The sequence below is a fragment of the Phacochoerus africanus genome, chromosome 8 (assembly GCF_016906955.1).
Source record: "Phacochoerus africanus isolate WHEZ1 chromosome 8, ROS_Pafr_v1, whole genome shotgun sequence".
NCBI classification, from domain to species: Eukaryota; Metazoa; Chordata; class Mammalia; order Artiodactyla; family Suidae; genus Phacochoerus; species Phacochoerus africanus.
Window position 1 is genome coordinate 158,448,907 of NC_062551.1, and position 27,182 is coordinate 158,476,088.

The 27,182-nt window shown below is 59.1% G+C and overlaps 1 protein-coding gene across 13 annotated transcripts in view; it reads left to right on the forward strand.

The window, feature by feature from the left end:
• The window catches only part of LRP8 (LDL receptor related protein 8), a 78,248-nt gene that overhangs the window by 26,761 nt on the left and 24,305 nt on the right, over positions 1-27,182 (forward strand). For 2 of the 13 annotated variants that reach the window (XM_047789052.1, XM_047789058.1), the window contains exons 3-10: positions 7,093-7,215; positions 13,668-13,796; positions 16,793-17,176; positions 18,101-18,223; positions 19,021-19,143; positions 22,788-22,907; positions 23,000-23,125; positions 26,313-26,487. In XM_047789052.1, coding sequence (XP_047645008.1) covers positions 7,093-7,215; positions 13,668-13,796; positions 16,793-17,176; positions 18,101-18,223; positions 19,021-19,143; positions 22,788-22,907; positions 23,000-23,125; positions 26,313-26,487 — 1,303 coding nt within the window. Of the gene's footprint in view, positions 1-7,092; positions 7,216-13,667; positions 13,797-16,792; positions 17,177-18,100; positions 18,230-19,020; positions 19,144-21,038; positions 21,078-22,787; positions 22,908-22,999; positions 23,126-26,312; positions 26,488-27,182 lie in introns of all 13 variants that reach the window. The other 11 variants (XM_047789059.1, XM_047789057.1, XM_047789062.1 and 8 more) reach the window with 9 other exon arrangements.

Genomic DNA, 27,182 nt, shown 5'->3' on the forward strand with positions numbered 1-27,182 from the left:
GCTCCCTCTGTGCTCATCTCGCTGTCTCTACGGGCTCCAGCCGAGGTCCGCTGAAGGTCGTAGAGACCCCCTCTTTTGGAACAAGGTGGTGTGGCAGCAACATCTGCGTCTGCCACCATAGCCGTGGGACCTGTGCTGACCCTGACTCTGTCCGTGTTGTCCTTCAGCGGCCACTTGAAGCGGCTGCCCCCTCCTCGCGGAGGAAGCTCTGTGATGCCTCCCATCCAGCCTCCCCTCTGCTCCCTTCCCCTACAGCTCATTGCCACACCCTGCTTGTGGTTCGCTTTTGTTTGTCTCCTGATCTGGACTGATTAAAACTGTGCCGCTCCCTAGTGGATTGGGCCAGGAAAGGAGAGAACCTGGAAAATGGGGGGTGTCAGACCCTGTGTGAGGCCGCGAGAGGGGGACACGGATGAAGGGTGGGCAGGTGCTTGGAGTGTGGGGCCAGGTGGACACCGGGCGGAGGACATCGTCTGATTCAAAAGCAAAGACGCCCCACCTGAGCGTGGTCCTCCCACGGTCCCCACCCCAGCCCTTTCATCTTCCCCCACAAACTCTTCACATGCCCCCCTCTCCCCCCCCGCATCTGCGGCTTCTTTTCCTCTTTCTCCCCAGGTGGGATGAGAGGGTGGAGGACAGAGCAGACTCAGATGTCACCTGCTGATGGATGGTGGTGGCCTGAGCCCCGGAGCCCGCTGGGCAGCACAAAGCCATGAGCCGGGCCCCTCCCACCACGCTCCGTGGTGCTGGGACACGGTGGGAACGGGCTGCCTTTCTGGCACCACCCGGAGCCTGGAGTCGGACTGTCAGCGTGGCCTCAGACACAGTCCCTTGCAGGACGGAATGGGGGGCTGGGCACACATGGCGGGGGTTGGGGGGGGCATCCATGGTTTGTCAACGTGTGTGACCCATGCAGGAAGTGTCCTGGAGTCCTGTCATGAGGCTGAAGGTGTGCAGATTGAGGTGGTGCCATCTTAGAGCCCCGAGTCCTTAGAGATTTAGGACCTTAAACCGGCGGAGGTCGTTCTAAATGGTATGTGAGACTCGTGGCATCTTTAAACCGAAGGTTCTTAGGAACATCACGTGTCCAGGGAGGGATCGGGGTCAGGGCTTGAACCCAGGGCTGCTGGCCCCCCGAGCTGCTACGGCTGGGCTGTGAGCCCAGGTTTCAGGGCTGCCAATGGAGTAACGAAGAAATAGCTGATGAGCACCCCGCACGCTGCGTCAGTGGTGCAGCTCTGCTTTAATCTATTTATATTTTAGGGTTTCACTCAGGGGAAGCATTCCTCTGCTTAAAAATACAATTTTCCAGGCCCTGTGCTGTGCTGCAGCCCTGTGCCAGGACCTGCTGCAGCCCGAGAGGGTGGCTCTGCCCAGTGGATGAACGGGCAGGCCAGCCGGGCCTCCCGGGAGGGGGTGCAGCTTGCCCCGGGCCACCGTCTCCTCCCCCTCTCACTCCTGCTGTGTTGTTGCTGCAGCCAGAGAACACTCTGGGTCTGTCGTCCCGTTGACTGGGGTGACAGTTTAATAGTAGCTTCCTGGGCTGTCATTTAAATCTGCCTGCCAGGTTAGTAGGCCAGGGGCGGGCTGGCACGCCCCCCTGCCCCCACCCCGGATCTTCCTTCTGCTGGCAGCGGTCGCCTTGGCAACGCCAGGGCCTGGCGAGCTCTGCAGAAGGGTGACCGTGGGGGGAGCAGCCCTTTCATCTCCCCGACCCGGGTACAAGTGGCCCAGCTGCCATAGGGCTGGGTTGCAGGGCCGAAGCCAGGCCGCTGGGTGCTGGTCCAGGCCTGGGAGAGGAGGTGGGGACAGCTGAGTCCCCTCTGTGCACAGGGCTCCGCAGCTGAGACATCTTTCCTGGGAGGGAAGGGACCTGCCCCAGGTAGCTTAGCAACAGTGTTGAGGTGGAGTCACCTGGCCTGTGGGTCTCTGCTCTGTGCTCAAAGAATGTTCCCTTGGGCCCAGGACCTGCCTGCAGAGGGCAGATAGGGCCTGAGTCTCTCCTCTCTCCCTGTCCTGTGTGACCTGGTACCAATTCTCCCCTCCCCCATGCTGGGCTCACTTTTGGACATGAAGCTGCTCCTAGGACTGGGGTCTCCCCAGGGGCATCCCCTCAGCTTCACTGGGCCAAGTGCCCCGTAGCGCTTTCTTCTGTTTGTCATGGCTTGATGGAGCCGGCCCAGAGACAAAAGACTGGGTACCAGCCTCTGCTGTGTGACCACAGGCCAATCCTTCCCCTCTCTGGGCCTCATCTTCTGATCCGTAGGATGAGGGGCTCACACTCCAGCAGAGTTTCATCCAGTATGGCTCATTGGACACTTGTTTCTTGGGAAATGAGTAGACATGGCATCCAATAAAGAAGTTCCTGGGCTAAATAGGTCTGGGAGGTACTGGAGCAAACAGAACCACTCTGCTGTCTTTACTGCAGACCTTCTCAGGGCCCTTGGCAGGCCAGGGGGCATCATGCATCTCCAGGGGGAACACAATCTTATCCCAGGCGTCGGCGTGGATGGTCCCCTGGCTCTCTGTCCTGCCTTCTGCCTCCCTCTTCCCCCGTTAGGGCCTGATCACCCGCGTGCATGGCTCCATCAAATCCTGAAGGGGGCCCCGCCATCATGGAGCCGTGAGTTTTGTTGGCCGCCCTGTGCTTAGCAGAGGGGGGTGAGTCCCCGGGTGAGCTCAGGGAAACCAGGCCCTGCCCTGGGCCTCTGAGGGGGAGCCTGCTGCCGGGCAGGGAGATTTGGCCCCTGGACTGGCGGCCCTCCCAGGTCCCTTGCCACTCGCCTCCTCCCCAGCCCCGAATGGCTACTCTGCTGGCTCCTCCACACCCCACGGCCTGATATCCCTCTCCCTGGAACACCCTTCACCGCTCTCCTCACTCCCACGACTTGGCTGACCTCTTTTCCTTGAACACGGTCCCCTCCTCCAGGAAGCCTTCCTTGGTGCCGTTGTTGGCCCCATCGCCCTCCCCTGGCTTCCTGGCCACACCGTGGACCAGGAGTCGGAATCCCTAGGTGCAGATGCAGCCCCCCACAGACACGCCCTGTGCCCACTTCTCCCCGGGCCTGGCTTCTGCTTATAAAATGAGAGGGCCGCAGAGGGGACCTCAAGGCCCCGGGCTGTGCTGGGACAGAGCCACGCGGAGCAGCTCTGCCTGGCAGCCCTGACTCATCTCTGTCTCGAAGCTCCGTCTCTGCCCTGGGGCTGTGGGCTGAGCGTGGGTGGGGCAACCACAGCACACAGGCTGCACTCTGTCTCCAGGAAGGACGACTCTGGGGGCCGAGAAGCTGGGAGGTGCAGAGGGATCATGACAATTTCACGAGATCATAGATGCTGGGCGCGGAGGCGGCTGAAGGTTCCATCAGCGCCACACCTCCACTTCCAGATGAGGAGGCAGGCCCCCGTGGCTGATGGGCCTGAGGTCACACACACAGCAGCTGGGGCTGCTGGTTGCACAACGCCTCAAACTTGCCCCTTTCTGCTTTTTAGTTCATAAAGCCCTGGCGCTGTCCTTAGCCCTTGTTTGCTTCTCACAACCACCCTGGGTAGTGAAGCAGGGATATTATCCCTGAATGTAGATAAAGAAAGTGAGGCTCAGAGAAGTTGTGTAACTTGCAAAAGGTCACACAGCTCGGAAATGGCAGAGTAGAGTTCCATCACCCGTGAGCCTTCCGAAAGCTGTCCCCGTGCTTGTTATAAACAGCAGCTTCCTTTGTCCTGGATTTCCCGTTCTGTTCCCCTCGGCCCTGGGGCCAGCCCCTCCCCACTGCCCTTGGGAATCCCAAGTCCTTTGTGGCAGCCCATCTGTTGCCATGGCCCCAGATTATGATGTCGCAGACGCTGGATGGCTGTGTACTGCTCCTGGGCTGTGGAGTACAGGGATTCAGAGAGGTGGGCATTGTGCACAGGGCAACTGGCGTGGAGGGGCATAAATCCCTGAAGACGGAGCCATGGCCTGGAGCCCAGCTTGGGAATCACCCTGGACCTGGAGCCAAGGCCACCAAGGCTAGGAGAGTGGGGTCTTGCCGGGCTTGCTCTGACAGCCTCAGAAGACTGCCCGGTCTTCATCTCTTGGCCAGGCTGCGGTAGCCTCTTGATGAGGGGCTGTTGGGCTCTTTACATCAAACAATCAACACTGGGATGCTCGCTCAGATCACCTTTTGTCTTTTGACCTTGTGGCAATGCTGCCTGGGAAAGCCACCATCCCCACTTGCCCAGAGAGGGAAGGACCTTCCCGGGGTCACCCAGAGAGGAGGTGGCCGTGCCAGGATTGTGTCTCAGCTCTGCTTCCAAATCCTTCCACACGTGGTGACCCTTCAGCCAGGGTCCATCCTGGCATTGCCCACGCTGCCTCCGTTTCCCCAGGGTGGTCCGTTAGCAAAGCATGAGTTCTCATAGGCCCCGGTTTATTCTGCTGCACACTTCTGGGCACATTCCAGGAGAGGGCTTCGTTCAGGCGCCTCTGAGCTGTGGCTGATCTGCAGCCCCTGGGATCTATCCACACTGCATTGGCCTCTCTCGGGTCCTCATCCTTAGCCTGATAATGCGGAGGTGGCTCAGCGACTTAGTAGAAGGAGCCCAAGCTTTGGCAGCTGCCACATGGAATTAACCTCCTACTTCTGCCACCTACCACCTTCACCTCTTGGAGCCTCAGTTTCCTCCTCTGTCAAATGGGATTAACAACAGCTGCCAAGATAGCTGTTAGGAGTCACCGGGATACTGGGTGAAAGATGCCAGGGCAGAGGCAGTGTGGAAAAGGCCCTCCGTGGTCACGGCAGTGACCGAGTCTGTGCCCTAAAACACCACTGTGGGTCAGGTACCCGTGAGGCTGCCATTTCCTGGCCTCGAGGCCGCCCTTCGGGACTGTGGCTGTTCTGGCCTCCTTGCCCTGTGCCTGCCAGGACTTGGCACACTGTGCGTGGCCGCGTTCACCCCCAGGCTCCCGGAATGTCAGGAGGAAGGGGTCCTTGGAGAGTGGCTGGCCCAGGCCCGGGCCCGGGGGTGGAACCCCTTCCTCATCTTCTTTGTCGAGCCGGCCTTGCTCGCCTCGGGTGGGTGAGTCGTACCCTTGAGCTGACGGGCTGGACTGAGGTCCCTTCGGTGAGCTCAGGGCACAGATGCAAGTACCAAGCTGAAGCCGAAGCAGGTGGACCTTCCCACCCACTTGCGGACTTTTCTTCCACGTCTGCTGCCCCTGGGCGTTTTGTTTGGAGAGTTGTGTGTGGACGAGGGAGGTCTGACTCCAAGGTCAAATTGTGGCCCTGCTCCCACCTAGGTGTGACCTTGGGTGTGTAACATAATACCCTGCGGCTGAATCCCCCCACGTGTCCAGTGAGGCTATACCAGGCCCTCTGTCGTGGGGTTTCCTGGTAAAGAGCCTGGCATGGAGACTGGCACACAGGTTGCACTCGGAGGATGTTAGAACAGGAAAAAGAGGAGTGGAGTACCCCCCCCCTTTTTTTTTTTTTTCAGATGTTGAGCTTCTTACAGAAGGAGCACTGTATTTGTGTTAGGAGATGCCCTGGTGGCCATGGTTCCTAACTACTCATTTTCCCATGATTATGGGCCATGATTTACCAAAAGCTGGTCCCATGTCGGCATCTTGGAATCTATTACCCATGTTGACTGACAGTCCCTCGGCACAGGGCTCTGGGAGGATGGTGTGGGGTCCTGGGCTGGGAGGCAGGCGAGCTGGTTCTGATCCCTGCCTTGCTGTGTTTCCATGGGCTAGCCCCTGTCTCTCTCTGGGCCTCAAGCCTCCGTCTGTAGGCAGACTCTGAGGCCTCTGGTTTCTGGTGGCCCTGCCCAGGCAGTGGTGGTCTTCTGAGAACCGTGTGAAGAAAACTCAGTTTAGAATGTGGGTGTACTGCAAGGATTTCATTGCAAAGGCAGACAGAAATGGAACGGATTCAGGAAACTTAGCGTCTGTCCCTAAATCTCTATCAGGCTGCTCAGGGCGGGGGAGGCAGTCATGGGGCTGGGGGCGGGGGGTGGCTGTGGGAGGGTTTCCATAGCCCAAGGCCAGACGCTGGGAAGGCGCTTCCCTGGGAGGTGCGCCTGGCCCAGGAGATGTGGGAGCAGAGGCTGGGCGGCTGCCTTTCCGCTGGGCTCTCTGCCCCCGCTGAAATCTGCCCCGAGTTGGGTCCTGTGCTGAACCTGACGCAGTCCCCACGTGGGTCCCCGTGTTCTTGGCCTAATTCTGCTCCCGCTGTGATAGCCCAGCCGGCGACATGCATCCCCTCTGGGGGCACAGAGCAGCCATTTCTTTGGCTTCTAATTAAGATTCAGACCAGCAAAACAGCAATAGCTGCGACTTCCCGAGCATCTGCTGCGTGCCAGGGTCTCTGTGGCGCGTTCTTCATACATGAGAACTTATTGCTCCTCCTCAGGGCCCTTTGTTTCCTTTGTCCCACTACAGAGATGTGAAAACAGAGGTTCAGAGGCTAAGCAGCATCCCCAAGGTCACAGGGATACAGAGAGGCAGAGCAGAGAGGGGGCCTCCCCTCCAGGCCGAAAGCGCCTTGAGGGCAGAGACTGATTTGGGTGTCTCGCCTGTAGAGTCTCTGTCCCTCACTCTGAAATGGACACTATTCATTAATTTTGACCCAAAGTGATCATTTTCTTTTATGCTGTGTTAGCACCAGCTCCCTGGTGCTTGCACAAGGGACCCTGCCTCCAGTCTGGTTGGGAGGAGCAGGAAAGGCAGGTCGGGGACCTACCAACTGGCAGAGGAGGCTAAGGCAGCTACCGTAGGTAATCAGGGAGGGCTTCCTGGAGGCTGTGGCAGTGAGACTGGACTTGAGGGGAAGAGACAGGTGTGAGAGGGGAACAGGCCTTCCCTTGGTGGCTGGACCGGGTCGCCCTGGTGGAACGTGGGAGGAGGTGTCATCCATCTCCTCCTGGTGGGGACTGACAGAGCCTCTCTCTCCTGTCCTCTCCTGGTCAGCAAGGCGCTCCTGGGGCTGTGGGAGGTCCCGTGGGCCGGCTTTCAGCTCACACACATCCCGGTCACCCCGTAGCCACCTGACCGCATGTCCCAGAAACACTTCCTGTGTCCAGCAGGCCCTTCACGTTCTTCTCCTTGCCCTTCAGCCAAGAAGACCTGTGCAGAGAGCGACTTCACCTGTGACAACGGCCACTGCATCCACGCGCAGTGGAAGTGCGATGGCGAGGAGGAGTGTTCCGACGGCTCCGATGAGTCCGAGGCCACGTGCAGTGAGTCCTGCCCCTCGGGCGGGGGAGGGGTCTGGCTCTGGGCCGCAGTTTCCCCAGCAGGTCTTCCGTGTTGGGAGGCTGGAGCCTCGAGTGGGGTGACCTCCAAACAGAGCCCCAGGCTCACTTGGCGCTGAGCCCTCAGAGCTCCTGGCTGGCATCGGGGGCCTCTAGTGGCTGGTGTCTGATGACCTGTTTCTGGGCTTTCTTCACGGCCCTCTTGGGGTTGGGCCCTGTGCCTGTAGCGCCAGAAGCTAGAAACAGCCCCTTTGAACCCTTCTGCCCAGAAATAGCCAGGGCATGTCCTCCAGGCCTCCCCGCAGCCTCCCTCGTTATTTTTTTGGAGACCTCTCTTCGTGATTCTAATAGCTCCCATGGGTGGCTGGGGCTCATCGAGCCTTCCCTGTGTGCTGGGCCCTGTGCTCTGCACTCCGTAGGCGGTGCTTCATCTTAGCTCCATAGCGGTCTCGGGAGGCAAGTGCTGTCTCTTCCCGAGTTTTGCAGAGGAGGGCACTGAGGCTCAGAGAGGTTGCGTGACTTGCCTAACACCACCCAGCAGGGATTCCGAGGCCCCAGCTCTTTCTTGTGCCCTGGGCGGGCGGAGCCCAGGCTGGATGGCACCAGGGGTGAGGAGCGGCCGGAGGCAGAGCGAGGGCCCGAGCTGAGCCCCAGGCCTGCCTCCCACACTCAGACTTTGTCTCTCCACGATTTCTCTTCCAGGCCCTAATCCTCAAAGCAAACTGACACCCGGCAGGTCATTCTGTGACATTTGTTAAATTAAAAAGGAGATGAGAAGGGGGCGGGGAAGGACCCCGTGGTCCTGGAGGCAGAGCTTCAGCAGAATGAGCCCGAGACAAAAGGCTGGGCGGGCGGCACGTGCAGGACCGTGGGGCTGGTGGGGACCTGCTGGTCACAGACCCAGGGCCTCCTTAGGGGTCGCCATCCCCCCAGAGGCAGAGGTGGGCACAATGGAGACTGGCATCCCATCTAGGGCTGTGGCTGGTACTAACTGGGTTTCCTTGTCTCCTAGCAACAGAGCTCCCAGTCTCTGTGTGAGAAAAGAGAAGCGGGGAGTAGGAGCCATCCCCGCCCATGACGGGGCCCCTCGTTTCCCTGCACAGCTGCCCTGTCCTATCCTCACCCCGCCAAGCAGCCACGCTGTCCTGGAGGTGCCTGGGCAGGATGGCTGCCTGGCGCTTTGTCCTCAGCTTGGGGAGGAACAAAGCCCAGCCACACCCGCTTGTGACTCATCCTCATGGCAACCTTGGGAGGGAGTGGAGAACTTTAGAGAGAAGGAAACTGAGGCTTCAACAGGTCCTGCCACTTGCCCGAGGCTGCCCAGCTAACATGGGACAGAGCTGCGTGCAGCCCGGAGTGTGTGTGTGGGGGGGAGGGGGCTGTGGCCACAGGGCAGTCAGCCAGCTCGGACCGGTGCCCGCAGTTCCCCTGGGCCCTGGGGGCGGGAGGGGAGGGGAACCTCAGCGTGGTGATCAGGGGTCCTCTCCCCCGTGTCTCTGTCTCCTCGCATTGATGCTCCTTTTCATCTTCCTCCGGCCCAGCCCTGCTCTCCCGGGCCTCCCCGTCCTGCCTGCTCCCTCCTCCTCCCTCTTGCCATTTCTCGCCTCCTCGCCCTGCCCACGTCTCCCTCTGTCTTCCTCTCTCTCTCTCTCTCCCTCTCTCTCTCTCTCTCTCGTCCCAGCGTTTGCAGCCTTCCCAAGCTCTGGGCTGTGCGGGGCCTCTGGCCCCACGCCTGCTGCCTCCCAGGGCTGCTTTGTGCCCAGCCTACCAGCCTAAAGCACAGTTAGTTACCTGACAGTCCAGTGACTGGAGACCTAGAGAAGCTGAGGGCCCTGCTTCCAAGATGCACAGGTTGTTCAAGGCTGATGTGCCTTTTGCGACAAGGCTCACTGAGGCTTGATGGAGTGTCAAGAGGCCCAGCTCTCGTGTGCTTTCCCATCCCTCGTTGGGCCCTGGTTTCGAACATTCCAGAATTCCAAAGACCATGATGCTGCGATAACTGGACTCTTAGGATTCTGAGACCTTCTTTCTGCCCTGCCTGTCCCAGCTGGGGCACAAGGCCCAGCATCCCACTTTCCAGGCACAGTTATATGGGTCACACACAGGCAGGCAAAGGCCGTGGGTGGGGAGGGCTGCCTGGAGGAGGTCAACCAGAGCAGGACCTCCAGGGCAGGGCAGAACTGGGGGCAACGGGACCTGGTAGCAGGTTGTTCACAGCTTCCTAATTGAATAGGAACCCAGCAGCCAACCCACTGCCTATTTAATGGGTGTTGTCATAGCAACCTCTGCAGCCTACCAGGTTCCTGCTGACTGTGCCAGCTCCCAGGATTGAGCTCCCTTCCCGCCTGCAAAGAAGGATTATGGTCAGTAGTAAAGGGTCATGTGTTTGGTGTCTGATATATTCGGGTTCGGACCTCAGGCAAGTTGAGCAATCTCCCTGAGCCTCAGTTTATTCATCTGTAAAGTGGGGGTGATGGTGCCTACCTTACAGGGGTTGTGAGAATCAAATGAAAAAAATTGCAAAAAAAAAAAAATGCACACAGAGTGTCCATGCTAGAATAATTGGCAGTGTGATTTTTATTATTACATTTTGACTCCAGGCCTTCTCCCCAAAATACGCCCATTTAAAATCTTAGAATAGGAGTTTCTGTTGTGTCTCAGTGGTAAAGAACCCAACTGGTATCCATGAAGACGGGGGTTCGATCCCTGGCCTCGCACAGTGGGTTAAGGATCTGGCGTTGCCGTGAGCTATGGGGTAGGTCATAGATGAGGCTCAGATCCCGTGTTGCTGTGGCTGTGGTGTAGGCTGGCAGCTGCAGCTCTGATTTGACCCCCTAGCCTGGGAACCTCTTTATGCCGTGGGTGTGGCCCTAAAAAGCCACACACAAAAAAATACATCTATCTATCTATCTATCTATCTTAGGATGGTCTCAGTGAGGAGGGGTTGCATGGAGAGGGAAAGGTGTTTGGGAGCAGGTCTCCATTCTCATGTCGTCCCGCCCCCCCCCTCCTGCCCGCCCCCCCCCCCCCCCCCATGTCGCCTGCCTGTTGCTGGCTGGGCTCTCTCCTAGCTCTCTTTCCTTCTGCTTCTGGATTCTGTGTCTATCACATTGAGCCAGGAGTCAGCGTGGAAAAACCCGGACATTTGCCTAATGAAAGTAGCATTTCAGCTCTAATTATAGCTCTCTTGATTGGGGATGTTTGTGACCCACCTTCAGGCATCTGTTGGGAGGGGTGCAGGGCGGGAAGATTGGCTCAAGGTGAGTGAAGAACAGTTCTGGGTGCTGCTTATTGAAAATGAGGTGGAAGGCGTGCATCTCCGAGCCTGCACCCCGGAAGAGGACCTCACTCACGAACCAGGGGCACCTTCCTATTAGAGGCCAGAGCTTTTCTGAAATCCCCCAGCAAGGTCCTCACCCAACTCCGTGAGAAGGAGCTGGCTCTGCCCCCTCGAGCATGGGGGGATGGTCCCATGCCATGCTTCCTGGGGGCAGCAGCTGGACTCTGGTCATTCCCACTGCCTGAGTCTCTGGTCCCCTTGGAGCTGGCAGTCCCCGTTTGGAGGTCGTCTGCCCCTAAGCCTCACGTGACCTGACTCTGCAAATGTGCTCGCTCGGTAAGGAGCTGTCAGGCACTTTCATTCTTTATTCAACAGACATTTCCCTTTTTATTAGTTTGTGAACTTATGACTTAGAGAAGGTACCGATGGATTTGGATTTCTGGGGCAGGATGCTCTGGGAATTTATAAATGCCTCCGGCCACTCCGGGATGCAGTTGCAGGCCCTTGGTAACTTTGGAGGGTTCCTGATGTCTGAGAGACAGTGGGGTTCCTCACTCTTGCCTCTGAGAACCCGGGGATACTTGGACCAGAGGCATCCTTGGAGCATCTGTTTCCAAGAGAGAAAGGGAGGGAGGGAGGGAGGTAGAGGAAGAGAGATGGGGAGAGAGAGGCGTTCAGGGTTGGGCGCTGCAGCGTGGAGGGCCATGTGGACTCTACTGCTGTGTAATGTGCATCCGCGGGGGTTAAACCAGCACCCCACCCCCCACCCCCCGGCGCCCCCACCCTGCCCAGGCCCTTTGTATTTGCGTCTCATGAAATAAAACAAGGGCACCCGTTCTCGGAGTTCCGCGTTTGTTCCAGGCACCGAGGGTAGGGGTTTCCATATTTCCTCATTTAAACCATCCGTGTGACCCGACACTGGGTGATGACATAACCCCGATTTCAGAAGAGTGGAGCCAGGGCGTGCGGAGAGGTTCAGTGACTTGCTGAAGGACCTTCACGTTGGTAAATGAGATTTGGACCCAGGCCCGTCCAGCTCCAAAACCCACGTTCTGTCTCCTGCATTGGGCTGGCCGGGGCCTTTGGCTTCAGTTATCCTGAAAGTGGACACCAGGTGGCCTTCTGCCATCTCGCAGATGCCCTCTGAACCAAGGCCCAGCGAACCTCTCCCCCCCCCCCCCCGGAGACCCCTTTCCAGCCCAGGGTCCCTGGGAGACCAATGGGGGCTGCTCTTCTCACGTGTGGTGTTACGTCTCTTAAGTCCAGAAGCGCGCTTGGGGTTGAGGGACCTGGGGTGGAAGCCCGGCTCTGCCTCTCGACACAAGACTTTGAGCAAATGACTTACCTCTCCGAGCGCTGCGCTCCGCTTCTGGAAAATGGAAGTAGGAATAGGAGCCACCTCATAAGGAGATGCTGCACGTCAGTTCTCCCCAGACCAGCGTCCCAGGCGGGCAGTGCGAAGCCTGACCTGGTAACCTTGGAGTAAGGTCTGCGTCCTGCTTTGGGGAAAACAGTGCATCTCAAAGGATACGGTGAGGTTCCAGGAGGGACAGCGGTTGGAACACCCTGCCGCCAGGCAGCTCACTTCCCCTCTCTGGGCCTCTGTCCCCTGTCACTTCAGTGGCTGTTTCTCAACATAACCTCTAGGACCTCTCGTGCCCTGGCATTCCGAGGCGCTGCCTTGACTCTTTGAGGGTATCAGGGCTGGGTTCAGGCACTGCTGAATCCTCCAGAGCCTATAATTAGAGCTGTCTATTTAGGGACAGAGCAAATATCTTATTAATTATAAAGAAAGAAAGCAGACGGGTTGTTTAATCATTGTCCTTGCTGAAAGGTTCTGCAATTAACTGTATAAATATTCATTCAGAGTTCAAGCAGCTGCCTGCTTCACTGGGGTTTGCAGGACCAGGCCCCTGGAGGCGGTGCCGAGGGTCACAGGCCGTTTCAGTCACCTGGGCTTTTGGGGCGGAGAGTTTGGGGCTGGTTCTGGGCCTCTTCTTTACCCACGAGCCTGAGAGGTTTGATGCAAAGGGCAGCGTTTAGGCAAAGGAACCTGGACTCTGCCTCTCACTGCTGTGCATGTGGGGCCATTTTCTAGGTCTCCCCGTGCCTCAGTTTCCTCATCTGTAAAATGGCATGCTTACCTCCTGAAGCCACTGCCCTGCTGTGGGCCAGGGGTGCCGCTGACATAATGCTCTTTGCTCAAGGCCCTTGGAGTCTGCAGGCATGGCCTGCCGGGCCTGCTTCCCTGGGAGGGTGAGGGTCGGGAAGATACGGGAAAACATCTGTCCCTCAGCGCAGGGCAGCTGACCCTCTGTGGTGCTTGGTAAACATGGCTCCTGCCAACTCTCTGGGAGGTTCTGGCTCCCGAGGCCTGGTGTAGGGCACCCGGATGCCTGGTCCCTCTATCCTCTATCCGTCTCCGACTCAGCTGGGTCTTGTCACGTGGTCATCCTAGGATGCTCCGGCTGCGAGCCATCCCCGGCCCTGATCAGGGTTCTCATTCTTTCTTCCAAATTGAGACTCAACCCTGGGGCTTTGGGCCCCTGATGGAGTCAGCTTCTGATTGCGGCTGCAGTAATTAGAGCTGTGTGGTCCCGCTGGGCCCGGCCATGCGGCGGCTGGTCTCAGCAGCGGGCTCAGCACCACCGCTGGGGGAGGGGGCTTGGAGGGAGCTGTGGGGGCCTTGGCCAGCCCTTTAGATCGGCAGGTTCCGATCATGGCGTCACTGATCCAGAAGGCTACCTGAGACCCAAATGGGGCATGTCTTGCCCAGGGGCACACAGCTGGCAGGGCAGCTCTGTGTTGCTGGAGCCTAAAGGGGAGGCGTGGAAGGGTGGCAGGTAAGGCTGGTGAGGCGGGCAGGGCTTGGGTTGGTCGAGGAGGGCCTTGAGTGTCAGGCAGGGCAGTGGTGGGGTGAGTTATAGGATTCATAAAGTCCTTGGGGGCACATGGGGGCATCTCAGACAAAGACACTGAGACAGGGGGCAGGAAGGCCCTGTCAGGTTCCAAGGCCTCGGGCCGGGTGGCTGGAGTCGGGTAGTAGGACAGGTTGGCGCCGTGCCCTGTGTCCCACCTCGATGAAGCCAGTAGAACGGGTTGGCGCCGTGCCCTGTGTCCCGCCTCGGTGAAGCCACGCACGTGTGTCTCTCCACAGCCAAGCAGGTGTGTCCCGCAGAGAAGTTGAGCTGTGGACCCACCAGCCACAAGTGTGTGCCCGCCTCGTGGCGCTGTGATGGGGAGAAGGACTGTGAGAGTGGAGCGGACGAGGCCGGCTGTGCCACCTGTGAGTCCGGGGGAGGGGCCAGGCTCCCCAGGGGGGCGTGGCGGGGGGGGGGGCGAGGAAAGGGCAACAGGCAGGACAGTGGTCGTGGCCGGGCACGGTGGAGAGACATTCTCATCCTCACAGCCACCTCACGCGCAGCCATTATCATCCCCATGTGTGGGTGAGGAAACTGAGGCTCAGACAAGCTAGGAACAGTGCCCGCAGCTGAGAGATGGAGCCGAGATTCAGATTCAGGTCTGGTCCTCAAGCCTGACCTCTGCTCATCCATCCCATAAGCCTGTACCCACCTCCCAGCAAAGCCAGGGAGCCCAGGGTGGGGGCCGTGGTGAAAGATGGCCGTGTCCCAGGCCCGGGGACAGATTCCCGAGGTGGGAAGGAGGACAGTGGCTGAAATCTCGGGTTCAAGCACCCACGTCATAGGGCTGGAAGACATTCCCAGCAGCCTCCGTGGGGACAGATGGAGGCGGTCACTGGGGTAGTTCCACGTCGCTGAGCTTCACACACAGGATTATCTCCTTCCCAGGGAGCGGCCAGCAGGGCCTGGGACATTAGGGAGCACCACCCGGCCGTGCACGTTTCATATGTGATGGGCATCTACTGTGTGCCAGGTCTGCGGCCAGGCTCTGAAAGGGACCATAAGGCGAAGCCTACACAGCCCTCCCTCTGGGAGCTCATGATTAATGGAGATGGACTGGCTGTCGTATCTAGGCTCTGAGGCTGGGCTGAGGTCTGGGCGGTCCCTCCGGGGCTTTTGCCAAGCACTTGCCCACCCCGGCTCTCGTCCCGCTCCCTCTGCCAGCCTCTGTATTTGCATCCTAGCCATCCCATCCTTCCTGGCCCAGGGGAAATGCCATCTCAGGCTTCTGAGTCCCAGCACTCTAAGATTCTAAGTCTGGAGTTTGGATGTGTCAGAAGCCAGAAGCGTCTGAGTCTGGGTGGGGGTAGATCCTGGCTGGCGCCAGCCGTTTCAAAGCAGCAGTGATTGCACTGGCTCATTTCTTCAGTATTTGGTGGGGCTCACTGGCCAGTGAGACTCCTCCTCCGTCCTTAGCCCCTGAGAATCGGATGCTTCCTTAGTCATCAAGGTTATCAGCCACTATCGCACGGCCCATTATGGCAGGCAGGTTCCCTGCTAATTAGAGAAGATGGGGTGTTCGAAGGTCCTATGGGGCTCCTCTCCTTCAGCTCCCACCACCAGGGCAAAGGAACAAGAATTCTTCCTTTTCTCATCTCTTAGAGCTTCTTCCTTTTGTGAATTCTGGGCATAGGCCTGAGAATATAGATCTTAAAGTCCTGTCAGCTCAGAAACCTTGGAGCAAACTCAGGATAAAGAAGCATTTCCTCCCAGAAGTCTCATCACATAATGAGTCCTCCCTCCCTGCCTGGACAGGAAGCAGGGGACCTCATCTAGGCGTCAGCTTCATCTTGAGAGGCAGACATCACGGGCTAGGCTGTGCGTTTCCCACCAGCGCCCCAATATCCCAAAAGCCCAGAAGGGGGAAAAAAAATACATCTGTCAGAAACGTGATAAAGCTGTCAGCAGCACATGACACGAGCTGCCTACATGGTGAAACCGACGACATCATTCTGCTTTATGGTTAATAACAATGAACAAGGACATGTTGCCACCAGCAAATCAAAACACAGCCTCTTGGCGCCACCACGCGGAAAGATCTGGTGCTGCTACCACCGAGGCACCTGTGGCCACAGCCCCTGTATCCATACCCCACCCGGGCCCCCAGGCCAGTTCTTGGCCTCTGCATAAGGAATGAAGGAGGGAAGGAGGCCAGGTGGCTGTTCTAAAAACAGCCTGTACTCCAGGAGAGGCGAAGAGAGCTAGAAAGCCGAAAGGAGTCCGAGTAGGAAGTGAGAGGTCCACACCTGAATTCTGGTTCCCTCATCACCGTGGACTGACTGTGTGACCTGGGCAAGTTGTTCCCCTCTCTGGGCCTCAGTTTCCCCATCTGTAAACTGGCATTTGGGTTGGTGGTCTCTAAGGCTCTCCAGCCCCTGAGCTCAGAGCAGCCCACCAGAGAGGGGACACCCAGGGCCCCAGGCAGGGCCACTGATATGTGCCCTGAACTGCTACTGCCCATCCCTAAATCACTCCTCACATCCAGGCTGGTCCGGCCTCCATCCACACCACACCCACTCACTGCAGGGTGCTCTGTGCCGGGCCTTGGAGACAAAAGTGGGTCCAGCTCAGAGCCCATGTCCATGCAGATTGTGGTCATGGGGCAGACGGAGAAGGACACGAGACCCAGACCCCTGAGCAGGCTTGTGAAGGGCACCTAACAGGAGAGCAGAGGTGGGTGGAAACTTCCTCCGCAGGGGAGCGTGAAGTGTGTCTTGAAAGAGGTAGGATGTGGACCCTCGAAGGAGGAGCTCATGGCTGTGGTTTACAGATTCAGTGGCGGGCAGGAGGTGGGCGCCCAGCAGATGCATCAGCTTGAGCAAAGACTGGGGGGTGGGAAAGTGTGCAAATGATGTCGCGTGTGATGTGGCGCCACGGGCATGTGCGAGAGTGCGGCCCCGGGGAGGAGCCTTGCTCTATGCCATTGGCCTTCTGTGCCCGCCCAAGGGACTTTGGGGGGCGGGGGGCGGGGCCTGAGCTGTGTTGTAAGGAAGCAGGTCCAGACCTAGTTCCCCGGAAGGATCACTGTCATGTCCCATTTCATTTCCCGGGAACATCACCAAGTCCTTCAAGACAGGCTGCCCTCTGCAGCCTTAGAGACTCTCCTGGTCCCAGCATCCTGCTGGCGGCAGGACAGGAATTCCCACTCCCAAGGAGGCTGGAGAGGCTGGGGTGGCGAGGGGGCTGTGCAGGGTCGCCCAGCAGGACCCGGATTGGAAGCCCCCTTTGCTGTCCACTGTTCGGTCCCCCCATTAGGGCTCATTCTGGTCGGTCGGTGCGGGTCAGGGCCCAGGTAGCAGGACCAGAGGGCCTGGGGCGCGGGATGGGGTCCGGGGGCCGACCGGCTCTCTGTCCCGCGCAGTGTGCGCCCCGCACGAGTTCCAGTGCAGCAACCGCTCGTGCCTGGCCGCCGTGTTCGTGTGCGACGGCGATGATGACTGCGGCGACGGCAGCGACGAGCGCGGCTGTGCCGATCCGGCCTGCGGGCCCCGCGAGTTCCGCTGCGGCGGCGACGGCGGCGCCTGCATCCCCGAGCGCTGGGTCTGTGACCGCCAATTCGACTGCGAGGACCGCTCAGACGAGGCGGCCGAGCTCTGCGGCCACGCGGGCCCCGGGGCCACGTCCGCGCCCGCCGCCTGCGCCGCAGCCGCCCAGTTCGCCTGCCGCAGCGGCGAGTGCGTGCACCTGGGCTGGCGCTGCGACGGCGACCGCGACTGCAAGGACAAGTCGGACGAGGCCGACTGCCGTAAGCCCCCGCCCGCCCCTCGGGACCGCGCAGCCCCGCGCTCTCCACCCAGGGCGGCGGACGGGTGGTTGTCCCCCGCCCGCCGAGGGGCCTCTCTGCCCTGCTGCTCTCACCATAGCGATGTTTTAACTGGTGGCGACTGAGCTTGGGAAGAGTGAAGTGACTTGTGTGAGGTCATGCGGCTGCTAAGCTGCGGAGATCCGGGTCTTCACCGGTACCTGTGACCTTAGGTGATGCCCCCCTCCCAGACCTCCCACATCTGTCCTTCCCTGACCCCAGCAGTCACCCCACTGGTTCCAGTGCGGAGACCTTGGTACACTTTGGAGCCCCCCCCCCACTGGTCCTTCAAGGCCTGGCCCAGTTGCCTCTGATGGGCCCCCCTGGGCTGGGTCTCTCCCCTGAGCTGTCGAAGGTCCCTGCGCCACCCTCTCTTAGGGCCACTCCGCAATGCCGTCATTGATCGCCTCTCAGCCCCGCTCCACACCCATGAGCTCCGGGAGCATGGGAGGCTCCTAGTAATTGAGTTCCCCACCCCGCCCAGCGCCCTGCTGTGGCCTGGACACTGGGCACTCAGGCAGGGTTTGCTGGAAGTGTGAAGTCATTCAGTAAGGCGCACCGAGACCCAAAGGCCATGTGTGTCCGCTCTGGTGGGGGGTGGAGGCGGGAGACCTGAGTTTTAGTCCTGGCTTTGCCAGCCAGAGTGCTGTGTGCCCCTGGGCAAGGCCTTCCACCTCTCTGAGCTTCAGTCTTCCTGTCTGTACACCGGAAGTGCCTTGGCCAGGTGCCCTCCGCAGCCTCCCAGGCTCAGCCGCTGGTTCTGTTCTTGCGGGGGGGGGGGGGGGGGGTGAGGGCAGGGAGGGGAGGGGTGTCCCCGCACCACGACTGTGACCGTCCTGACCCTCTCCCCTTGCCTCCTCCTGGTAGCACTGGGCACCTGCCGTGGAGACGAGTTCCGGTGTGGGGATGGGACCTGTGTCCCTGCAGGCAAGCGCTGCGACCAGCAACAGGACTGTCCAGACAGGAGTGACGAAGCTGGCTGCCTGCAGGGTGCGTGTGAGTGGAAGCAGAGGGGCGGCCTCCTCTGAGGAGAAGCCCCGATTTCTCCCCGGGTCTGGAGAGAGCAGACGGCCCCCGAGGTGCATCTTCCCTCAGGGTGTCACTTGCCCTGAAACCACCCAGATCCCCTCCTGGGGTCCTCGTGGCACCAGAACTAGATTTTTAAGGACTTTGCAGAAGCTGAAAGAGGCCTAAGGGGACAGGGGGTCACCGAAGGGACTGTTGGAAGTCCAGCCCCCACCATTTGTCCACATCTAAGCCACCAAGCAGCTTCCCTCACTAGTTCCCGGACTGAGCAGAGACTGAGTCCTGCTCCCCAGAAAGCCTTGAATTCTCAGATGGTTCTTCTGGACGTTGCCCTGCGGGAGCAGAAACCCAACCCACTGGTCATCCGGGGAAATGGAGAAAGGATTGGGCAGCGAGGTGGCCTCCCCTCTCTAGGACCCCTGGAGCGCAGGTCCCTCTTAGATGGTCAGTCTGGCCCCCAGGGTCTCTGCCGAGCTGCTGCTCTTCCCTCCCAGGTCCCCAGTCCTGGCAGATCGGACACGGGTTCCCCATGCCCTGCCCATCTAGATGGTGCCTGGGCAGCCTGACCACCCCTGGGGTCCTGTGCTGCTGGGAGCAGACGCCCACCGGTCCTGCACTCGGCTGTCTGTCCCGGGCTACCCTCTGGAGACCACCGGGGGGAGGGGCCTGAGCTCTCCTCAGCTCCCAAGGGCCCAGCCCGGCCCAGTCCTGCCCACCCAGAGCCTCACGGGTGCTGTCCACTCTCTTGTCCGGCCCGACAGAGTCAACATGTGAGGGGCCCCGCAGATTTCAATGTAAGAGTGGCGAGTGCGTGGACGGCGGGAAAGTGTGTGATGCTCAGAGAGACTGTCGGGACTGGTCGGATGAGCCTCTGAAAGAGTGTGGTACAGTACCCCTCTCCCTCACCCTCCCTGCCATGCCGCCGCCTGGCCCCAGAGCCCCGGCCCTCGCCCGCCCCTCTGCATGTGCTCTGCTCTGACTCCTTTTGGCCTCGTGTGCTGTCCTGGGGCCTCAGACAGGGTTCTTTGCCTTTGGGGCCTCTTGTTCTGCATCGCTTCCAATCTAAAGGCCTTTCCTTTCTGGCTCAGCTGCTCAAACGTTATGCTTCCTCTCACAAACGCCGTCTCTCCCCCTCACGGCTTCCACCTTCAGACCTCCAAGTGAGTGATCACTCTGGAGCTTTCTCTCTTCTCCACTGTGTCTGCCCTGCGGACCTGGCCAGGGCCCCGGCCTCTGAGGCCTTCCAGGCCCCGGCAGGAGTCCCTGCGGCAGACGGAGGGATGGGGTACAGCAGGCAGGTGGCCACATCCGAAGGCCGCTGGGCTCCGGCCAGGCCCGGGTGAGGGCAGGGCAGACCTAGCAGCAAAGGACGGCGCCATCCGGAGCCCTGGGACTTCCTGGGAGACCAGACTCAGAGGCCAGACATGAGTGAGGAGCGGAAGGAGGCAGCCGTCCTGTTGGCGGGAGCTGTCGGGGCAGGTGCCAGGTTAACGAGAGCAGGAGATTCCACACTGTAGGTGGGCAGGCGGCGACCTGCAGGAAGTTCGTGGGTCCCAGAAAGGCTCATTTCTGAGGTCGAGTTTGGATAGAGGGTTCCCGGGAGGACAGAGCCTAGGTCAGAGCCTCCCTGCCCAGCCTTGCTGGCAGAGCCCTTTCCACCCGGGCCTCCTGTCCTGGGCCCTCAGAGGAGTGTCATTTCCTGGGGCTCCCCCTAGAACAGCATGTCTCTGCCCCTGTCGAAGGGTAAGATTTCAAAAGGAAGAGTAGCTGGTGTAGGTCACTCAGCCTCCCCCTGAGCTTGCAGGTGCCAGACTCCCCCCCGAAGCCCTGCCGTGAAATGTCCCAGAAGGAGGGAGCCTTAGAAAAGAGGCTGGGGAAGCAGGAGCAGCGAAGCCCAGCGCCCGCTGTCCCGCCCAGAGACCACTAACCCGCTGCCCTCTCTTCTCTCTCGTCTCTTGCATGACGCCCCAGAGACGTATGTACGCATGTGTTTGTGTCTCTGTGCTGGCACAAGGTCAGTGTCTGTATCCAGGGCTCCTTCTCTGAGTGAGGCAAGGGAATTGATTGCATGGCGTGTCTCCGTGTGGCTCCCCCGTCCGTGTGAACGTGCCTGTCTGTGCTTGTGCACGGAAGCTGGTGTGTGTGTGCATGTGGGTGTGTGCATGCAGGGGGAGGCGACGCTGCCCCTTCCTTCCATGGGAGACCTCAAGGGCTCCTCGGGCCTCCCTGGACCCCTGCCCCTCCCCTCCCCTGCAAGTGCCCCCGCAGAAGCACCTCCAGGCTAGAGAGAGTTGGGAAGGCCCGAGACTCCCCTCAGCCTCCGTCTGGAAGACTTCCACGGAAGGGGTGACAGGGAGAGAGAGACGGGTCCAGACCCACTACCCCGAGTCACCTCTGCCCTGGAGGCCTCTGTGCCTTCATCTTTCGTGGAAGCCTAGGTCCCCTGGAGCTCTCCTCTTACACCTGCCCCTCCATCCAGGGCTCGGTAAATACAAGGGTTGTGTTGTTACTTCGGCAGAAGGAGAGGGAGGAGGTGACTGAGGCCCCGCATGAGCGGGTAAAGAAATGAATGGACGGTGCTGAGGGAAGAGTGTGGGATGGGAGAGGTCGGGGGGCTTGGGGTGATGGAAGGATCCCTCGAGATGGTGCCCCACCCAGAGCACCCCAAAGCTACCGTGGCTCAGCCCGTGCTGGGGGACTGAGACTTCCCAGGGCTGGGCCTGGGCGAGTCACCCTGGGGCTCCCCAGTCATGGGGTTGCTGTGATCTTGTTCTTTCAGTTCTGCCAACATCCCAGGGAAACAGGAGGCGGCCCAGGGGTAAAGGGGAACATTCCCTAAGCATGGCTCAGGCTGGAGGCGGGGCACCCACAGCTGCGCATGGCCTGGGGTGGGCAGCTCGGACCAGCTGTGTGCATGGCCCTGGCTGGCTCGGCGCAGCTCTGCTTGGCTTGGCTGGAGTGGCGGTGCATGGGCCTGACGGGCAGAGGGTGGCACGGCACCTTCCCCTGGCTGGCAGAATTAACCCTCTGAGATTCCAAAGCCCAGAAGATGCTATAAGAACTTGGTGAGCCTTGGTCTGGGCCTCCCCGACCTCCAATAGTACCCTGCCAGAGCTGGTGAGGGAGCAGAGGACGGGGGAGCCCTGTGACCTCTGGGCTCCCTTCATCCCTTGCAGTGGCTGGTGACACTGGGACCAGGCCTGTGGCCAAGAGTAGGAAGAGGGCCAGGGGGAGTTCCCATTGGGCTGCATCGGAAACAAATCCGACTTGGAACCATGAGGTTGAAGGTTCAATCTCTGGTCTCGCTCAGTGGGTTGAGGATCTGGCGTTGCTGTGGCTGTGGCATAGGAACTTCCATGTGCCTCGGGTGTGGCCCTAGAAAAACAAAAAGACAAAAAAAAATAGAAGAAGAAGAGGAGGGATGGGGCTAAGAAGAGAGGAGGTAGAAAAATCCGTGTGCTTCACGAGGGGAGAGAATTGACGGAGCAACAGCTCTGCCGAGAGAGAGGCCTGGGCCTGGGGCTCTGAGAGGAGCGCAGGCTCGTAGCAGGCAGCCCTTGTTCTCACTCCTCTGGGTGGCAGACTAGCCCTGGGCCCTGACCGGAGAGGGACAGGCACAGATGGAGAGTAACTGGAGACAGGCACCTGAGTGGCGGGGGACCAGAAATCAGTGCTTTAAGGGGATGCTGGGGAGCCGCTGGCCTCTGGCCAAGCCCGCAGGGCCGAGCTGGGAGGCGATCTTGTGAGGAAGGAATTCCGGCTGAGCAGCGCGGGTCCCGGCAGAGCTGGCGGGAGGGAGGTGGGGCTCCCGAGGCTGGAGATGGCGAAGCAGGGGCCTTTGAGAAGGGGTTCTTGGGGTGCCTGAGGGTTGGACATGGTTCAACTCTGAGGTCGCAAGGAAGGAGGAGCCATTAAGAAACATGTTTGTGAGGAGTTCCCATTGTGGCGCAGCGGGAACGAATCCAACTAGGAACCATGAGGTGGCAGGTTCGATCCCTGGCCTCGCTCAGTGGGTTAGGGATCCAGCGTTGCTGTGAGCTGTGGTGTAGGTTGCAGACGCAGCTCGGATCCCGTGTTGCTGTGGCTCTGGTGTAGGCCGGTGGCTACAGCTCCAATTCGACCCCTAGCCCGGGAACCTCCACATGCCGTGGGTGCGGCCCTAAACAAAACAAAACATAACAGAAAAAAAAAAAAGAAACGTGTTTGTGAAAGGAAAGACCTTGGGCTGCCTGGTGGCCTCCAGCCTGGTGGTGGACAGAGCCCTGGCCTGGGAGGCCGAGGACCCACATTCTGGTTCCACCCCGTCCTGTCTGTGTGTCCGGCCTTGAGCGGGGATCTGGCCCTCTCTGAGCTTCCTCTTGCCCAGTCATCTGGCTGATGAGGCTGAGACCCAACGAGGCTCTGGGGGAGGCCTGCCGCCCCGAGTCTCTGCTTCAGCTCTAGGTCCCAGCCCTGCCCTGCCGCCCCCCCCCCGCCCCCCGCCCCGAGTCTGGGCTCCCGACCCTCAGGAGCCCATGTCCCTCCCCAGGGCTGAACGAGTGTCTGCACAACAACGGTGGCTGTTCCCACATCTGCACCGATCTCAAGATCGGCTTTGAGTGCACGTGCCCGGCAGGCTACCGGCTCCTGGACCAGAAGACCTGTGGCGGTGAGAACCCCTCCCCCCCACCCCCCCCTGCCCCAGCCCCTCAAGCAGAAGCCGCTCCTCTGGCGAGTTCTGACCTCTGCCCCTCCCCGCAGACATTGACGAGTGCGAGGACCCTGACGCCTGCAGCCAGATCTGTGTCAACTACAAGGGCTACTTTAAGTGTGAGTGCTACCCAGGCTACGAGATGGATGCCCTGACCAGGAACTGCAAGGCCGTCGGTATGGACGCCCCAAGGCTGGTAGGGGTGGGGGAGCAGCTCCGAGGGAGTCCAGGAATGGGTGTGCTTGACGTATGTGAGGACTGGGGGTGTGCATACACACACACACACTCAACACACAACACACACACACGCAACACACAACACAAACAGCAGGGGGCACCCACGATGCTCAGAGTGTAAATATACAGCACACCCGATGCACGGTGTGTGAACACCCACACAGCCCCAGCACAGAGCCAGCCGTTCAGCCCACAGAGACTGCGCTCCCACCACACACAGGGCCAGACACACAGGCAGCCCACACAAGAGCAGGCCATGTACAGACCCAACGTTGATCAGCCAATGAAATGCATTCGTTTTATTCAGTTCTTTACACTGATCACCTAACACTGCTGGAGGCGCTAGGGATTCAACGGTAGGCAGAACAGACCCAAGTCCTGTGTGTCCTCATGGGACTGCACTCTAATGGGTGAGACAGACAAGACATCAGAAAAATAACACAGGACATGGCGGGTGGTGATGAGCATTTAGGAGAAAGAGAAGTTAGCGGAGGCCAAGGGGGCAGTGGCTTACAGGTTTAGATAGACGGGTCCGGAAAGCCCTCCCTGAGAGGGTCATGCCAGAGGAAAGACCTGAAGGAGGTGAAGGAGTGAGCCATGCATTACCTGCAGGAATGCAAAGTGCAAAGGCCCCCAGCCAGCAGCATGCCGTCTGGGTTCAGATAACAACGAGGAGGCCAGGTCAGCTGGAGCAAGATGAAAAGGAGGAGGTGAAGCCCAAGAGGGGACTGGGGAGCAGATCACAAAGGCCCTTGAGGTCACTGTAAGGGCCAATCTGAATTTCATTCTCTGTCCGGGAAAGGAAGCCTTTGTGGGTTGGGAACAGGCAGACAGGTGTGCCTTGCATTTAAACTGGCTCCCTCTGGTGGCTGTGTTGAGAATAGACTGTGGGGCAGGGGAGGCAGCCTGGAGATGGCTGCAGGGGTCCTTGCATAGTCAGCCAGAGGAGAAGTGACCAGGGTGCTATGTGGGAACAGCGAGAAGTGGACAGTGTCACTATATTTGGAAGGTCAGCATTTATTTTGAAGCAACAGGATTGGCTTATGAATTGAATGTAGGATCGGAAAGGAACAAAAAGTGTCAAAGATGACCCCAGGGTTTTCGGCCAACTAACTGGAAAAATAGGATTGCCTTTTTTGGAGAAGGGAAAGATGGTAAGAAAATCAGGTTGGGGGAGTTCCCTTGGGGCACAGCAGATTAAAGATCCAGTGTTGTCACTGCAGCAGCTTGGGTTGCTGCTGTGGCATGGGTTTGATCCCTGGCCCAGGAACTTAGACAGGCTGTGGGTATAGCCCCCCCCCAAAAAAAAGGAAAGAAAAGAAAAGCAGGTTTGGTGGAGTATTGGATTGATTCGGACATGTTAAATTTAAGAAAACTGTTAAGAAAGTTTAAGCTTTAAATCTTACACTGTTAAGAAATGTTAAGAACTTAAGAAAACTGACATCTAAGCAGAAGTCGTGGTTAGGCTGTTGGATGTATGAACCTGGAATTCAGATGCACAGATATAATGCCCACTCTATCGGTTATAACGGCACAGCAGTTACAGCAAGTGGCATGTAGTCTGTGAACCCAAAACACATCCCACCCAAACTGTGCCATGTGCGGCACGAGCATTAGCATATCACATGTTCACATGCAAATTGTTTTTAGCCCCATGTGGGACATACAAGGTGGATTATATGTGTGCCGTGGAGACAGCACACCACTGCCTGTGGACACACAGACCCCACAGATGAGCATCTAAAGTGTAGTTACACAAACACTCAAATCTCAGACACACAGCGTTCCCAGCAGAGGCCCTGCTCTCAGTAAAAACCACCTCCAGATACCCAGTAAACCGCCCCCCCCAGCTCCTGCTCTCAGGAAGATCAGGTGTCTTTGCTTCTGTTTTGGGGTGAGGAAAATCACGGTTTGTCAGTGGCGGAGCTGGACCTTGAACCCAGCTTTCGTCCTTTCTCCTTCCTGCACGCGGAGCCCTCTTCTTCGAGGCTCTCTGCGCCCACCCCCCATCGCCCCCAGTCAGCTTTGAAATAATCCCCATCACTACACACAGGCCACACACCCAGCTCTGGGTCCCACGTGGCTCTGTGCTGGTCCCACCCTGCCCCCAGGCAGCACATTAGCCTGGCACAGATGCACAGTGACAGGGACCAGGGGGCCTGCAGAAGTGTCAGCTGGAAGACAAGAGGAGGAGAAGGCGCAGACAGCTCCAGGGGTAGACGTTGCCGCTCAGACGCTGCTGGTGCCCGAGAGGCCGGTGACATTGGAAAACAGACTGGAGGCGTGGCAGCCTGTGCTAAATGCCAGGCCTCCATAGGCTTGGGGGACAGCGATCCTCCCCATGGAGTGGCCAGCAGTATCTCAGGCGTTGATGATCTTCCTAAAACTCTAACCCTAAGTTTAAAAATGGGTTTGTGTGTACATGAGCAGTTACGTATTGTCCCACTGCACATGTGTTACTGTCCTCTCGCACACATCCCACCCCTATTGCTGCCTTGAAATAGAGTGCAAGCTTCACCCAGACCGAGGGAGCCCTTGTGATCTGGTTCCTACCAGCGTCTGCAGCTTCCTCGCTCTCCTTGTCCCCAGTACGCCCTGCATAAAGGCTCACAGCAACCTCCCGGATTCTCCCTGTTTGAGTCTCGCCCCCAGCCCTGACATCTCTGCACGTCACGCACCCGTCACCCCTCCCTGGACACTGCAGTGGGGCCCAAGCCCAGGAGTGGCAGCTGCTGGGGAGAAATGCATTCTGGGTCGAGGGACAGCTTGAGCAAAGGTCCCGGGGCAGCAAAGCTGTGCCGCGCACGATGACACGTAGCCTGGTGGCCGGAATCAAGGTGTCAGAGGCCTGAGCGATGTGGCGGGACAGGGAGCTGGAGTCACACACTGCACAAAACCTTCTGTCCAGGCAGAGGAATCAGGGAGTCTCATGAACAGAATAAGAATCCCGGTACCCATCATTTCATCTGCTTCGCTGACCTGTGAGGTGGGAACGGTCACCCCTTTAACGGGAGATGAGGCATTCCGCCCGCCCTGCCCCCGCCAGCAAACCCATGGCAGAGCCTTGGTGCCCAGATCCCCGCCCCTTGCACTGACCCTTTCTCTTGCAACCTCCCTGCATGGCAGTTGGCAGAAGCCCGTCCCTCGTCTTCACCAACCGGCATGAAGTGCGGAGGATAGACCTGGTGAAGCGGGACTACTCGCGTGTCATCCCCATGCTCAAGAATGTCGTGGCGCTGGACGTTGAAGTGGCCACCAATCGCATCTACTGGTGTGACCTCTCCTACCGCAAGATCTATAGGTGAGCAGAGGCCCCGGTCCTGCCGCCAGGCCTGGGGGGCGGGGGACACAGGAGGAGAGGAAGGGAGGCCTTTGCATCCCCTCTGCCTCTAGGACTCCCCAGGACAGAGTTGAGGCTTAGGAAGGGACGCGGGATCGCAGCGGACATGGAACTGCCAGGCCTTTTCCACCTGCTGGTGTAGCCGAGGCTGAGGGCTCTGTTGGGAGAACAGCTTTGAGCCCGACGCATGGGGCCTTTGACTGACCTCTGGCAGCTGAGTCGGGCAGTGCAAGACAGGATCTGTTCATGGGGAGAAAGGAAGAAATCTGGGCTTCGATGAGGACTTATCTGTGTGCTGGATGCTGGGGCCTTAAAGGTGACTCCTCAGTGGGTTAGGAATATGGCTAGTATCCATGAAGACATAGGTTCACTCCCTGGCCTCACTCGGGGTTAAGGATGCGGCACTGCTGGGAGCTGCAGTGTAGGTCACAGATGAGGCTCGGATCTGGCATTGCTGTGGCTGTGGTGCAGGCTGGCAGCTGCAGTTCTAATGTAGCTCCTAGCCCAGGAACCTCCATATGCAGCGGGTGCAGCCCTAACAACAGCAACAAAACGGTGACTCAGACCTGGTCCTGCCTGGAGGATCCCAGGCAGAGCACAGCAATGCCTATGGTGATGATCAGAAGGATTACGTATAGAGGAGGCCTCTGACCCAG